Below are 17,132 nucleotides of genomic sequence, written 5' to 3'. Positions count from 1 at the left end.
ATAGGTATATATATAGATAGATAGGTATATATATATACAGATAGGTATATATATAGATAGATAGGTATATATATACAGATAGGTATATATACACAGATAGGTATATATTTATATATATATAGAGAGATAGGTATATATATATATATATATATATATATATACCTATATATACCTATTTATATATATATATATATATATATATATATATATATATATATATATATATATATATATATATATATATATATATATATATGTATATATAGGTATATATAGGTATATATAGGTATATAGATAGATAGATAGATAGGTATATATATATATATATATATATGTATATATATATAGATTAGGTATACCTATATATATCTATATATACCTATATATACACCTATCTATCTATATACCTATCTATCTATCTATCTATCTATCTATCTATCTATCTATCATACATATATATATTTTTTTCTTTATAAATATATATACACATGTAAATGTTTCTTAAATACATACATGAATGTGTGGGTATTTATATATACAAAATAATTACACACAGCACAAACTCATATATTATGCAAAAAATACTTTATTTTTTTATGAGATTAATCTAGATTAAACTATGCCTAATTTATACTATGAACAAATTATAGCTGGCTTTTTATGTCAGATGTGACTTCGTCTTCATTATTCTGTTTTCTGTTACCCTTCAGGAATTACGTACTTATCACCCTCGAAGCTTCTGACACAGATTGTGATGAGATTCTGATGGCCTGCTGTTTTACACTGTTTCTCAATAGTGCTAAAAGATTTGATTAGCATTAGTTAAAAATGTTGGTGTTAAAATGATTACCATTTAAGGCTTATTTTTAGTCAGTCAGTCTGGCTGAGGTCAACCGAGCATTTCACATGACGACTGAAATTATACTTGAAATGGAATTGCATTAAAATTATTTAAATAAAATGCATTCATACAAGGTAATAGTGAAAAGATCAACTGTAAAACTTATATTTGTAAAAAGTAATTAATTCAGGGTTTGTGAAGTTCATCAGACCCCTGGCAGATTAGCAGAGATAAACAAGAGGGTTGTTAGGCTCCAGTGAAATCCCACTGGCTCTCATTAGTTGTTCAGAGTGTGAGATATGTGACACATGTCACCACAGTCTCCTGACACTTGTTATTTTGTTGTTAGATCCCACCACACAAACCCATGCAAACCATCTACAACCTGTGGTGGCTTTAATGAAGACCACAACCGCCATCAAGAAATCTCAATTTAATGATTTTATTTCCTCTTGTTAGTTGCTACTGGTGTGTATTTCAAGTGTTGTACGAGTGTAAAACTACAACTTAATACTTCAATGTTTTTAAATCAAGAACTTCAGCTTGGTGGGGATACCAGCATCCCCTGATGGGGCACAGCAATGCTGGAGAGCCAATCCCTGACCTTTCAATGATGAAAAATGTTTTAACAAACCTCTCTGAAATGTCAAACAACAAAATGCGTATTGCTCACCTTTACAATGCAGTCGTACTACAGTACATATGTGTTGAATGTATAATAACTATTAATAACTAATTGGTTGTAATTAGGGATGCACCAATATTGGAATATCAGCCTAAAATTGGTATCAGCAGATGAAAGCATTTTATTCCGACTATCAGATGATTGATTATAAAAACAGACGCAGATTATATCCTGGCAATTAATGGAAAGTGTTTGAGAACTTGTATTGTGTGATTAATTTGAATTAGGTCACAATAGGAAAACAAAATTGCAAATCAAACCTATCAGTATCTGTATCAGCAGATGCCATTCTAGTAATTGAATATAGGTGTCGCCACAGACATTTGCCATCTGTGCACCCATAACATAACAGTCAATTATATAATAATTATAGATATAAATGATATTGAATTATGGCGAATGCCATTTCAGGAGTGAAAAAACAAACTGGGCATAGAATAATACATTTTCTTTATGAAAACTTTAAAAGTACAATACAAGAGCATAAAAGGCAATTAGGAAAATAAATATTTTTAAATAACATTATATAAGAGATGGTTAACTATATCACAACAACAAACCATCTAAGTGCTTATTTCTCCAGTTACATATCAACTATTGCATAATTAGGTCACTCGCTAAAGCACCTACAGCATTGAATCTATTGATCCTTTTAATGTTTTAGGGTAAAGTGGTTGCAGTGATGTATATTTAAACTTAAGATGAATACTTAAGAGGTCTAGATAAATATTTAGTAATGCACTAGAGTACTTAAAGGGGGCTGTAATGGTCTTTAAAGGAAAGAAATTCAACAAACAACAAAAAAGATTTATTAAAACAGAGGGAGCTCATAAATGTCTTTTCCATATCCTAATGGTGTCTGCGCTTCTTCTGTGTGCCGGGAAACATTTCAAAATGGTTTTGATGCCTATATTGACCAACTAAATGTAGGATAATAGCCAACTGAAAATCTAATGGAAAGCAAATTGAATCCCTCAGTGGATGCTGAGTTTCAAATAGTGCACAAAGGTTTGCTAATAAATTGCTTATTAAGTTCAAAACCCCATGGTACATTAAAATGACTGTCTGAGTTTTCATTAAACTCACTATTTGTTGTAATAAGGTGTCTGCGACCTGATGAAGTGTAACTGATAATTTAATTTTTGATGCAGGTGTTTACCTGACAAGTGAATCATACTCAAAACTGATAAGATTAATATTACAGATCAAGACTCTAAAACTACTCAGTGTAGTCACATTTAATCTCTGAAAGCTCTGATATAAAACCAGACACCTTGTTATGCAAAACACTCTGTTTCCTACTGTTCACAAGATGAAGATTTTGGGAATAATTATATTCTTTGATGAGTAGATCAAGACCATGCTTAATGGATGCCTTTGATATTTGGCTTTTTGCAATGGCGTCGTTATCTTGGATGTATCTTGACAACGTCTTGCTGCTTTGGTGTGGCAGCAAAACATCCCGCTCCCTCGAGGGCTTGATACTTTTCAGCATGGGGCGTTCGTGAAGATCCAATTTTTTATGGACTGGTGCTGCTCTGAATTGTATAGGAGACAAGGAGCTGTTTTTCAAATCTGTCTTCACTTGGAAAGTCTTCTGGGGATTTCCATCCATTTTATAGTTTCTGGTGAATACACTTGAGAATAATTCCAAGTTATCGACACGAGATGATGAGGCTTTGAAATAATCATCCTTCATGTGTTTACACAAACCATTTTTTATATTCTTTACGTGCATTTTCTTACATGCATTTGTCTCTGGAGTCAGTGTACGCTGGTCGAATTTGGACAAATTGCTCTTGCAGTTACCAATGTCTTCATCAAACAAACATTGTTTCATGCTGTCATGCCTCCGGCCAAACACGAGTTCTGACTTCTCTAAGTCTCCTCTTTCAAGTTTCAAGTCAATATTACCAAGTTTTTTTGCTCTCTTACAATCTTTGAAAGTTGGAAATGCACTACTTACTGATCTCAGATGAGCAGAATAGGATTGATGACAATATCCACTTATCAATTTTATGTCCACCAATGTCTTTTGAACCTCTTGTATATTTTTGTTGATCAGAAACATCGATCTCCTGTGATCTTTGGCAAGAATTTTCTGCTCATTCCCAAATCTTTTCATTTCATAAAGGTTTTTGATGTCAGCTTTCTGTAGGTGTTGTTTAACTCTTGATATGTTCGCTTTTCTCTCGTTCAGACAGCTCAACACATACTGACTGCTCAGGAGGTTTGAGACGTGTGTTTGTGCTTCTCTACCTTAGGGAGAGAACTGTAGTGGAGGGCAACATATTTACAACAGGAAGGTGCAGGCCGGGCAGAGGCTATGGGTTAAATATTTAAAATATAAAAATAAACTTATGTAAGCTGTTGGCTTAAGAAAATGAGCTTTGCAAAATTACCAAGGTTTTCAGCTGACTGTCAAATGGTACTTAAAATCTTCATTCACAAGGGGGCAGCAAAGCTCTATTTTTTTTTATCAAACTCGAGAGTTTTAAACACATGCTGTTGCTTTAACAATATAATTTAATATCAGTACAGATTTTTAGATATAATGTATTTAATATAATATTTAATCAAACTATAATATAAAGTGTGTGATTTGATACAATAGTCAAGATGTAACAGAAATTATTTGCTCATCATACAGACATTTTATTATCTGTGATAACATTTCTTGTAGATACCAGATTAGGCACCCTTTATCTTTAACTTTTGCAGCTACATGTTTGAATTTCATCCCCAGCGCTTCAAGCCTGCAGATCTTGCACTGATGCTTTTCCAGCCCATGTATTTTTTATCATAGTCTACATTGCATAAAATATTCAGATAGGACATTCAGTTTTCTGAGCCTTGCCAGGCCACGGATCCCTCACCTAATAGCTGATTGAGCATCCAGGCCAAAGTCCAGCGCTGATCTCAGCACAGCCCTGCTTGAACGTCAACACATGTACTTTATGAGGACCATGACATCTGAACACATTGTCAATAGCAATCATATGGTAAGTGCCTGTGTACAGATGCTGTTTAACCATGAAAGATTAACTGAAAGCTGGGGATTTCCTGTGGATGGTACAAAATAATCCAAATTGTGTGCAAGTTACCCCTTTAATCTTTTTAGATTATGTTTAGTGAAAGTAAAGGGCCATTCACGTTATACGACAATGATAAAAAAAAAATTTAAAAATCGTTTTATATTAAAGAGAATGGCGGAGTTTACACCACTATAACCATAAAGATACAATGAACGATAAGGTTGGGAGCACTTTCTGAGCGATTTTCCCCACTTGATGACATTAAACCATTGACAGCCAATCAAATCTATTTGAACTTCAAGTGCACCCACATTTGAAATTACAGTGAAGAAGCTCATTATTGAGGTCCATAACAAAATTACCTCAGGACAGGTATTCAGCGCTGATGCAGTTGCTGTGAAATTGACTACGTTTTTCCGCTACCACATTGACTAAGATTACACAAACTAGCCCTGCGTTCCAGTTCGTTTTTTATGACCTTCCCTCGCTAACTTCCCTCAGTCTCGTTCACTCGGATGTACGTCATTGCTTACGTTGTACAAGTGCCCAATACTGCTGGAACACTTGAAGTGGGTTCAAATGGATCACCCTAGCCCTTGATCACATAGAAAGTGGAGACCATCCCCTCCATGATTTGAACTGTGCAAAGCGCGAGCTGCTGAAGTGACGTCACAATCGTGATGCATTGTGGTATATGGAGCTGCCTGAAGTGTACATATGAATTCTGCCTTGTCCCAAATGCCACACTCTTTCGGACTTTTGGTCCTCCTCAGAGTCCACACTTTGATGACATCATGTAGTGCCCACTTTAGGGACCCTTGATGCGAGTCCACGTCGGTGCACCGGAGTGGTATTTTGGGACAGACTCGAGCGTCACGCCGGAAATACGAAGAGAAGTTGCCCTTCAGTGTGAACTCCTCCCTTCCATCGTCTGATTGGTCTGATTACTCTTTCGCAAAGACTTCTGGGTTGGTAAAGTGCGCGAAGCCTGCTGCTCAAGGGGGCAAAGGGGGAGCTGATGAGCACACTTCGAAGCGTAAAAGTGACAGATGGGACACCCTGCGGACTCGTAGACTAAGCAAGCACGCGCAATTTAAGGCCACGGGACTGAAAGTCCACATGAAGGGCGCCATTTGGGACAGGGCCATAGACTCGCTCCCTCTGTCAAAATCGAGGGAGCAAGGGTCTGTCCATATAAACTTCCCTCGTCCACTTGACGAATTGGAACGCACTTCAAAATGGCGACAGGGATTCCCCTGAGGGGAAGTATTTAGGGAATTCGCGAGTGTGTGTCTAAAACTGGAGTGGAACACAGCCCAAATTCACTGCTTAGAGTTACGCGAAACACAGCGTGTTGAGGACATCTGTTGGTTGCGCGTCGAAATTCTGTGGCATAAAATCTGTTTCCGCCGCGCGGGACCTTTAGGGGCTAATCACTCCAACCGCGCTTTAAACGCTTTGAAACGCAAGGCGCAACGCACTGCCTTTTTTTTAAAAAGAGCAGTGCGACGCGGCTTTTTATATTGCTAAGCAACCACTGAGTCAGCTGTCTTGTCAATCAAATATTGAAGCGTGAGCGCTCTTTTGCTGTTAACTGTCATATTAGCAGAAACTTTAAAAAGAGGGCGCTTGCTCTGACCTTGTTTGAGGATGAGAGGTGCACAAACACGCAGCAACTGTAAACGTCCCTCACAACAACGTAAGGCCTGCATCTCCCCTCATTCGATTGGACAATGGAAAGACGCGAATGACGTTAGGCACTTCTCTGCTCTCAGCGTTCCTTCAAAGGCGCGTGCTGCGGCCAACGGCAAAAACCGCAAGGCGCTCAGCGAGCATAAACAGCACGCAAACGCTCCCTGCCCATAGAATATCATTCAAAAAAGGCAACTGCCATAAACGCTTTTGGTGTGACTGGCCCCTTACAATGCGTCTCATGCAATATCCACTCGTCGCCGCATGGTTGTTGTATGTTTTTACTAAATACGACAATAAATATGTCAAGTCCGACCACCAGAAGCGTTTGATATTTTGAGCTTTCAACCCGGAGGTGTTTTTAGTTCCCAGCAACTCAGGCCCTGTCCCAAATGGCGCACTTTATGTGGACTTTCGGTCTCGTGCCCTTCAATTGCATGTGCTCACTTAGTCTACGAGTCCGTAGGATGTCTCATCTGTCATTTTTACGCTTCGAAGTGTGCTCATCAGCTTCCCCTTTGCCCCCTTGATGCGGTCTTCAGCGAAGCCCGCACTGCAGCAGGCTTTGCGCATTTTACCAACCCAGAAGTCCTTGAGAAAGAGTAATCAGACCAATCAGACGATGGAAGGGAGGAGTTCACACTGACGGGCAACTTCTCTTCCTATTTCCGGCATGATGCTCGAGTCTGTCCCAAAATGCGACTCCAGTGCACCCATGTGGAGTCCCTAAAGTCTGCACTACATGATGTCATCAAAGTGTGGGCTCTGAGGAGGACCAAAAGTCCGGAGTGTGCCTTTTGGGACGGGGCAAATTTGTGTCACTTTCAACCGGTCGGTGTGCTTCCACTAAACTCTGGACTCTAATAAAAGGTTTGTGGACATGAATATATATATTTTATCTTAGTACTGAAACATGGCACTCTAAATCTACGGAGGAAATGGTATTTAAATAAATTGCGGAAATTTGGTAATCACATTTCTGGTAATAGACTACAATGAACGTCCTGTAAGAACGTCCACTGCAGGCATCGTTCACCATGGGTCTGATGCCCATTCCAACTAAAACAGTTAGTGTTCATGATTTAATGAATAACAAACAAGTCAACCTGGCGCTCAGGTAGAGTATAAAGTTTGGGAAAGGTGCTCCGAGGTAGGGAAAAGTCCAAATACAAAAAGAGCAGGTCCGCGGCACTCAGTCAAACAAAAAAGGAGAAGGAATTAATAAAAAGCCTTTATTAAATATGACTTAAGCCATATCTAATAAAGGCTTTTTATTAATTCCTTCTCCTTTTTTGTTTGACTGAGTGCCGGGGACCTGCTCTTTTTTTGTTCATGATTTAATTTGAAAGAACTAACAAAATTCTACATTCTGTTCAATTTTCATGCAAATATTAAAAATAAATATATATAAATATATAAAAAATTGAGCTTTGGGGTTTTTATAAATTAACTGTAAATGCATCAATAACACATTCAGTGACATGTAAACAATTGCAAAAGTTTTTATTACAAGAAATGATTTGCGCAAGTGCCGCCTGCGGGAGCAAAGTAGCATGAATTTATCGTTATCGTCCCGTTGTGGATGCCGTTATAGTTATCGTCAACATTATTGTTATAATGTGAACGGCCCTTAATTCTGTAAATTTAAAATTTATTTGTAAGAGCTCCAGAATTATTTTGCATTTGGAGTTTTGGTGTACATCTTACTTTAAGCCCGATTTACAGTCGTGCGTAGGTTTACGGCGTAGCCTGTGCGTAGCTATGCGTAGCCTGACACGCACCTCACAAAAATTTTAACAGCGCGTCAGATCTACGCGGACTGCATACGCTGTGATTGGTCCACCAGAACCCCTCTGTCAGGTAAAAAAACTGCGTCAGGCATTTCAGTTTGTGATGAAAACAAAGATGAGCCAAGCCCAGCCATTGGGGTTAAATTAACCCAGATAATGTTTATATTTAACCCAACGATGGGTTAAAACAACCCAGCATTTGGAGTTGATACAACCCAGCATAGGTTAAGTTACAACCCAAGGGGATGGGCTCGTCCATTCTTGAACCAACGCTGGGTTGAAAATACCCCAGCATTTTTTAAAGTGTACCCCCTTAAACAAGAGGGCATAAACTAAAATACTATAATTTTACCTAAAGGAACAGTATGTAGGTTTGTGGCCAAAACTGGTATTGCAATAACAAAACTTGTGGCTAAAATTGGTACCATAACACTGTTGGATCAAATGATTCCTTTATACACTGCACATGTAGACCTTATGGATAAGGAAAGGTTTACAGGGCAAAGTGACAAATAGTAAAAAGAAAGGTTTTTTCTGTTGTCATTTAGTGTTTTTTTGGGAGATGCAAATTGGGAGAAGGCTTCAGCTTTAATGTAACCTATATGCCAGCAAAGATCCTCACATTACACAATGCTTAATATGCACTCGCATGACTCAATATCTGCTATTGGTTAAACACACAAAAGCCATTCGAAACGTACAAAACCTTCAACTCCAGAAAGCCAAGCTGAGCCAAGATGTCACTTGTCAAGTTGAGACAATGAATTCCCATTTCCATTTTTCCTCATAGCAATGTCTTTGCGTCTTATAGACAAAAGCTCTTTATTTTTTTTGTTCTTAGCATGTTTCTTCAGTTTGACAAAACATGTCGTCTGTACAAAACGTCACATGAAAAAGAGGACACAATCAAATCGGATGGAAATAAATGCTTTCTGTCGTTTTAAATACTGAATACAGTTTGACATGATCACAATAACAACAGTAAGAGTGAACGAGTGGGCCCATCTGAACACGTCCCGAGTGCTGACTCAGACGCTGTATCGCCACTCAAGACGCTAAAACCATTCCTCATATCACATGAATAATTAATGTCGCTTTTAAATGCTACAAAAATAACATGAAATTGAATACAAAAAAATCCATTTCCTTTTTGTCCGACCCTTTAGTGCTGTCGTATTACACTGGTGATTTAAAAGTGGCTGATTCCTGATCATCTGAGATCAGTTTTGAAACAGTCATTGCTTGTTCATCCCACAGAGCTGAAAAGAAAACCGATGCTTGTTAAGCGGCATTTGGGTTTCGCACCAAAGCAAATAATCTAATCTAAGAGATTGAGAGTCCTTGTTCCTCTAGTCGACCACACTGCACAGATACACAGTTTTTAGGCCAGCAGTGACAACACTGACAGCTGATCCGATCCGCACCATTTGAGAGCCTGTACACCAGAAGAATGTCTGTGAGCCTATTTTCATTTTGTCGCTAATAAAAATATATCATCACTATTGTAACAAGAGATCGGTTTCACAGTGTTTCACATGCATGTGAATGTCTACCACTAATTCCCTAACTGCTGGCTACAACGAAACACGGTTTATCTTTCTCTTCACTCTGAAGAGAGTCCTTTGGTGTTGCTTGTTATTGGGATAAACCCCTTTTATTTCTGGGTATTTCTACATTGGGACTTAAACAATGTAAACAGAAAGATGATACAGGGGTGCATTATAATTATTCGATTGAAACTGCGATGCCCTAAAAGGTGAAAAAATGGCACATTAAGCCTTGATTACATAATCAGCTTACATAAAAGGTCACATTCCACATCAGACTCCAGGTGTTCAAGTCTCATCAGATGCTAATTTGTACCATAAGCATAAAGCCCCAGAGTCGGCCGAATGTCTCTCTGCTCAGATTAGCCGCGAGGAGCACCGGGCTCAATCGGTAAGGGAGATGCATGACTCAGACTGCGTGTTAGCCCGTGGGCCGGATGAGAGGTCTTCCCTGAGGGAGTACGGATGGAGGGAGAACGGTGGGCAGTCCGGGTTGCCGTGGAGCTTTTAGACGCGGGCCAGCAGTAAGGCTAGCAGCAGGGACAGCAGCACGGTTAGGCACGGGCCGTCTGCCCTGCAGCGATGGCTCCGATCAGTAAGGAAAGGCTCTGGAGATTCATAGCCCGAACCATCTGAAACACATAAACGGAGAGAGACAGCAAACGGGGATGGAAGCTCGAGGAAATGCATACCTGTACTCAAAGCAGCAGGGGTTCACAGCTTGACCTAATTACAGTTTAATTACAGGGATTCAGAGGATCTGCTTTGGGTTTTTGTTGTTGCATGCAATCATTTTCATAGATAACAAAAAAATTGACACATTTGTGCCGGTGATTGCACTGGATTTACATTTAGAGGAAGAGCGCTGTTTTTTAAAAGGGTTGTTGGTTTTCCAAGTGCATTCACAAAATAGTTTGGCAATAAGTTTGCTGGTGTTGTAAGCTGGTCATGCTACACTGTCACTGGGGCTGTACGCTTTAAAAAGGTCCTAATTTGTACCATTTAGAAGTGGTGTAAAATCGGACAGTTCATTACGATTTGATCCAAAATCGATTTTATCCACACATCAAAAAACTTCTTTGATCCGATTCAATTAATTTATTGATTTTTTTATATTACGTGCCTAGTTAAGCAGTTATATTTTTACTTACAAATGCAACCAAAATATATAACATGAACATTTAATTAAACTCTTTGAAAATGGCACAATCTCTGTCCAAATTGGAATATTTACAACAAAAAACTAACAAAAATAAACTTTTTTAAATAAAGAAAAATAAATAATGAGTCACATCAAAATGTCACATAAAATCAAGCTTATAATTGCAACAGTCAAAAGTCTTTGAGTATTTTGTGCCAAAATGTGCAATAGTGACAATCACTGAGGTAGTTTTAGAAAAAAAATTAAAATATTCAATTGAAAAATAAATTAATATAAAAAATAAAGCTGTTAAACTTGAGCATTTGATCTGTCACACAACATTATATCTATCACAGTCAAACAAGTGCTGCAGTGGTCTCTTTTCAGAGATTTTTCTTTAAAAATTTTTACTGATCAACATGTTCAGGAGATAGGACACTGTGTTTTGAATGGACAATATCACAGTGCTAAACACATGCTTGTCTTCTGTCTCTTTCACTGTGTTTTCACTGCTACAACTGCTTTGTTGCTGCATCACATTCACTTGCTGATGCTAGCAGATGAAAATAAACAAAAATGCGCGCTTTGGCGGAAATACTTAGATGGACTTTACGTCAAGGAATGAGTACGTGAAGAGTGTCAAAATAAAGGTACCTCAAATCGATTTTTTTTACGTGTGGCATCGATGTATCAGATCGTTAAAAATAAAACCGATATAATGATCCATAATAATGTATTGTTACACCCCTACCATTTAGGTACTGATACATTTGGTACAAATACATACTTTTGAGGTACTAATATGCACCCTTTGGTAACAATATGTACCTCAGAGGTACTAATATGAACTCTGTAAAGGGACCGTTCACCCAAAAATGAAAATTCTGTCATTATTTTCTCACCTTAATGTTGTTACAAACCTGTTTAAATTTCTGTGTTTTCATAAACACGAAGGAAGATATTTGAGGAATGTTCATGAGCCCCATTCACTTCTATAGTATTCTTTTTTCCTACTATGGAAGTGAATGGGGCTCATAATCGGTTGGTTACAAACATTACTCAAAATATCTTACTTCTTGTTCATCAGAAAAAAATACATTTATACAGATTTGTAACAACATGAGAGTGAAAAAAATATGACAGAATTTTCATTTTTGGGTGAACTATTCCTTTAAGTGAAAAGGTGTACCTTTTTTGTCAGAATTTGCCTGGGTGCCAGCCGATCTTAGCCCCGCCCACAACATTTTGAGACACGGGAAGATCGGTCTGGGGTTTCACCGTTGAGGAGCTACTATGCGAGTCCCAAAACTGGCCGACGAATCAAATTGTGAGGGCGGGCTTTATACGATGATGGACAGATGATCAACAGTAACGTATCAACCACGTCACCAAAGAGCGCGTGTGTTGAATCTGTTTACAACGAAATGGCTTCCGCGGTAGAAATCAGATGTGTGGATTCTGACATTGAGTCTGTTCTAAAAGATATCGACAGAGCATTGATTTTAAAAGAAGAACAGAGAAACGCGAGCAAGGCATTTGTTGATGTTTTTGCAGTCCTTCCTTCGGGATTCGGCAAAAGTTGTCGCACTTATGAAAGATCAAGTTAAAGAAGCAACTGAAATGGGTATCACGGCGATGCAACTCGGTGTGCACGACGAGATGGATATAATTAGCGGTCGTTGCCAGCTTCTTTTCGGAAGCCCGGAATCGTGACTGCTGAATAAATGGAGGGACATGCTAGGTTCCGATATTTTTCAAGCAAACGTAATGGGTATCGTCGTGGATGAAGTTCAACTAATGTACAAATGGTAAGAGATAGTCTTACTGTATGACTTATTGTGATATAAATGAAATGTTGTAAACATAGTAGGTGTTGATGTACGTTCGCTAACTCAGACTTGTAGTGTGTGTCATTGTAACGAAATAATTAGCAGTTCGGTCAAGCTGCAAATACGTCATTTCAACATACGTCTCACACCCCGTTGCTCTGATTGGTCATAGGTCTATCCAATTGAGTGCAGAGGCATTTTTCGGTTGAGACACGCCTCATAATTATAGCTCAATGGAGCGGTATCAGACTCAAATTCTGACTAGAATTGAGTATGGCAACGTCAGGCTATGTCAGAATGTTATCTTCCGGCAAAAGTCAATATTAAGGGGGACCTCTCTTGGCACTGAGCACATTTTTAAACTCTTAAGAAAACTGAAGTCCTTAGATTAGAATTAGAAAGTAGGCTTTCATTTCATTTAGGTGTAAGTGAGCCTGCAGCTGCCTGCTATTGCTCAAGTGTAAGGGGAGGTCACACTAAATACTTGGCACAGCTTATAATTTTATTCTGTTTTAACACTGCATACAAATTTCCTGCATTTTCTGGTTGTATTTTAATAAAGAGACTGAGAAATAATTATATATGGTCACTAACAGAAAGGTATTCTTATGACTTAGGTAACTCTTTTGTGAAAAGTATTTTTTCCTTTATCTGTTGGTTTTCTTTATTGTCGGTAAAGGATAGGAATCGCTTGCAAGGTATTGTAAATTTGTGCTCAAAAATTGTAAGTGTTCCTTTGCGAAGTCTCACATTTTATTGTGAACAGCAAATGATGAGGATGAGACACAATATTTTGGTGACTGTACACACCGTTTGAATGACAACTTTGAGTGGAAGCCCCTTGGTTGACGTTTAAGATCAATGAGATGTTCCACAAACTGGTACAAATTTACTTTTGTGCCCGAAGCAATACGGTTATGTAAAAAATTTAGTTAATTTAGATGAATTACTATTTTCTTTTTCTTTATTAACAGATTTTTTTTTAATTTGTTTTTTTTTTCTTTTAATGTTAATTGTGTGTATTTAGATTGTGTGAGGCACCACAATAGCCTGAATTAATTGCCCCAAGGGGATAAATAAAGCTTTAAACTCAAACTCTATACCATTGCAAAGCAATAAAAATAAAGGTGGCATGATGAGCTAAAGGCGCGGCGTCACTAGACTTTAGGAATGCAAATATTTTTTGAAAATTAATGTGAATATGAGTGGGGAGCGCTTCGTTAATTTAAGTTCTTTGGCTTCATACACCTTTTTTTTCAATAGAGAGAAAGGTCACTTTACTAGTCACATGTCTCCATGTGATACGAATTTGCAGGTCAGAGTTAACCAGACTTGATCTTTGGTGCGCAGCAAAATGCGAAATATCTTCACACGATGCGTTTTTGGTCTGTCGCATTATCGTCCATATGAAATCAATGGAACAAGAAGTGTAATGTGACCGCCCCTTTAGACTTTTGCACGTACTGTATTTCACAATAATCATTCCCATTAAGTCAGTTGTTACTGTGATGGATGCAGATCTCATCTGAACACAATTTCTGCAGCTTAAAATAAATAGGACATCTCATTAACAAAATGTTTCTGGAAGATGTGACTAACACAAATTATTTGCATGCCTGTTATGTATAACAGCCGGCTGGTGAGCAGACACGACTAAATATTATTTTGGATGGTGGTCAGTGCGAGAAACATAAAGCATGACTTACTTGTGGGTTTAACGTACACCTTCAACTTTAAACAAGGCTTGCCGGCGTGGTTGGGATGAGGAGAAGCTGTTGACAGGAAATTGGAGAAAAAATAATGAGTTCCACACAATGCAGGAAGTTGACTTCAATCGGGCAAAATGTGCTTAGGGTAAACAGAAACATTTGAATGTTGAATAAATATGTGGCCTATTAATCTGTTTAAGATTCAGTCGTTGCTCTGAGATGACACTAAAACTTTGACCCCACGACAAGCAAATAAAGAACAAAGTCCCATATTTTCTCCATTCAGAGGAAATTGCTCTGACCTTCTCCAGTTTAGTGTAGTCACACATACAATAGCCTGTCACACAGAGTGTCTCCATAGCGAATTATACCACAGAACAGTCTGTGACCTGAGAGCATAGAGTCAGTATTGAGTGAGCCGGCATCACATCTCCAGCACAGTTCATCTCGCCTGTCCAGACGTAATCCGTCTGACAGATTACTTTATTCATCTCTGCTCTGCAGACCCAACAAACATCTCGATTATTTCCTTATAAGGTCCCGACTGTAAGTGAAATATGATTTGAACTTGCTAGCTGCCAAACATCCAAAAAGTGAAGTCAAAAGGAAAGCGCTTGATCCACCAGCACATCCACTATTTTTAACGTCCTGGTCAAGCTGTTGTAGTACGAGTCGCAGACCGAGTTGCCCAGTGTTTGTCATCTTCAGGCCCGGCATCCCTTCCCCCATCGCGCTTCCCAGGTCATTGTGTATTCCTGTTGCATGTCCACTACACCGGATCTTAGGTTTATTGGAGAGCACCCAACCTCAACCACCAGCAGCTGTGTAAAAGAGGCCTGTCAAGATGTCATCACGACGATCAATACGGGCGGAGAGATGGAAGTCTGGGGTTAAGTCTGACTAGACCTGATGGACGTGTTCTTTTACCAGCAGACAATCAAGATCGACCCCCACTTCCCCTGATAACCTCCCAATTCTATCTATCATCAGTGACCTTCTCGACCCCGCCTCAAAACATCAATTCCCAAGGGCCCGTGATGGCCATAGACCTGCCGGTATCCAAACAATCCTCCCTGGGAGTGGCTCTAAAGTTGACTTGGGTGGAGGTGGGGGTGTCCGAAGGTCTTTTCCAGCCCTGCCCCACAAAAGTCTTCACAATGCAGGGCCTGGCTAAGAGCTGGAAGGAGGGTGCATTAAAAATCAGTTTGGGGGGATAGGGCTGAAACAGCAGAGTTGAAGGGTATCTTTGAACTCTTCTCTCTCCCTCTCGCGTGAAGAGACAACACTGTGGTGTGTATGATAAGCAGCGTTATGCCCCGCTGATTTATGGGGGTTGGTGCGGAGGGGATGTCGACTCACAACACCCCCCCAATTCAGGCTTCTCGCTCTTTCAGTCTGAGCTGTCAATCAGGGAATAATCAACAGTTAAATGGGAGAGACAGAGAGAGAGAGAGAGAGAGAGAGAGAGAGAGAGAGAGAGAGAGAGAGAGAGAGAGAGAGAGAGAGAGAGAGAGAGAGAGAGAGAGAGAGAGAGAGGCGCGTCTGGCAGTGGTGCCGATGTCTCCTGATCGACAGGGACAAAAAGCTTGCAGAAGCTCAAAGTCATCAGGCTCCATACTGTACACAGTACACATGCGGCTCCTGACCGCACCAAAGCCTCTCATGTTTGGCATTGTAATCACTGTGTACATTACTGATTCGTTCGCTCTATTTTCCTGGCATTTTCCAGATAAGTTTACTAAACTTATCTTAATAAAACAGTTAGACGATAAACTAAATAAAGACAAACCATGTCTATTTTTTATCTGGTGCAGCCACAGCGAGCTGTCTTCGGCAGAGGACAGTAAAACAAATAATGAAAGGAGAAATTTCCTGTTTGAACCGAACTGTTTAATGCTTTGGGAGGTTAATGGGAATGAGCTGTTGGATGTTTCTCATTTAGAAAACTCTTAAGCTATTAAGATTAAAGCTTCTCTATTTCTCCATTTCAATTCCTCTCTTAATCTATCCGTGCCTCTCCATATGTGCTGTAACTCAGGGACGTTCTGTCCCAAGAGGCAATGAAGCCGGAATCTCATCAAAAACATTTGTATAAGAAAATAATTGATAGTATAGAAATAAAACAAAACAGATGTGATGAGTTATGAGATCAAACAGCGTGCAAACCACAAGCTGATACGGTTTAAGTGAAGAGTCTTTTGTTTTCTTTCCGGATAACTGCATTTTTAAAGCGTAGATTTAATGAGAGTATTAATAAAGTAATAAATAATACAAGGGGTTAGTGATCTGAAGTGAGAAGTCATGTCAAAGGAAATAGACAGCATTTGCACACACACTATTGTTTTTCTTCTTAAATTTTTACTTCTTCCAAGAACAGAAAGCTGTGGAGCATGTTCGTTACCATAATGTTTGATTCCTGTTCATGTTGTCTTGTTGTTTGTTCTAAACTGTGTTTGCAATGGTGAATCGGTTACTTTTCTTCACCTATCCTAATGTTTTAATGTACTGTAAATGTTGCCAAATCAGTGCTGCCCTAACGGCCTGGGAAAGAAATAATTTGAGTAAGAAATCATTTGTATTGCATATAGTGTCGAACCCGGCCATCCGCATGTGGCCGTGGGGAGTATACTTGGAAAGCTGCGCAGACGAGTGCACGCACGAGCCGGACGCGGAAAAAATGTATACCCCGGCCTATACTAACTATTTTTCCAATATCCAATCTGAAATACAGTGACGGTGACGTCTCTTCTGAAGGGCGCAAATTTAAATTATGTGTTTGGAGTTTACTCTGTGTTGCTCGTCATTTCATGTGAACTATGTGCATCATGCGTCTTTATCAAAATACGTGCCTCTGGAGACGCAT

General features: G+C 39.0%; 1 protein-coding gene across 2 annotated transcripts in view; it reads right to left on the bottom strand.

The window, feature by feature from the left end:
• Positions 1–8,664: 8,664 nt before the first annotated feature.
• Positions 8,665–17,132, bottom strand: part of efna2a (ephrin-A2a) — a 103,258-nt gene continuing 94,790 nt past the window's right edge. Inside the window, exons 3-4 of one of the 2 annotated variants that reach the window (XM_065276358.1) lie at positions 14,267–14,332; positions 8,665–10,222 (exon numbers count right to left, since the gene is read on the bottom strand). In XM_065276358.1, the coding sequence (XP_065132430.1) occupies positions 10,098–10,222; positions 14,267–14,332 (191 nt within the window). In that variant the 3' untranslated portion in view covers positions 8,665–10,097. The remainder of the gene's footprint in view (positions 10,223–14,266; positions 14,333–17,132) is intronic. The other variant, XM_065276359.2, reaches the window with a different exon arrangement.

Source organism: Paramisgurnus dabryanus, chromosome 6, assembly GCF_030506205.2.
Source record: "Paramisgurnus dabryanus chromosome 6, PD_genome_1.1, whole genome shotgun sequence".
Lineage (NCBI taxonomy): Eukaryota > Metazoa > Chordata > Actinopteri > Cypriniformes > Cobitidae > Paramisgurnus > Paramisgurnus dabryanus.
Note: the sequence above shows the minus strand (reverse complement) of the source record. Positions and strands in the feature narration are given on the sequence as shown.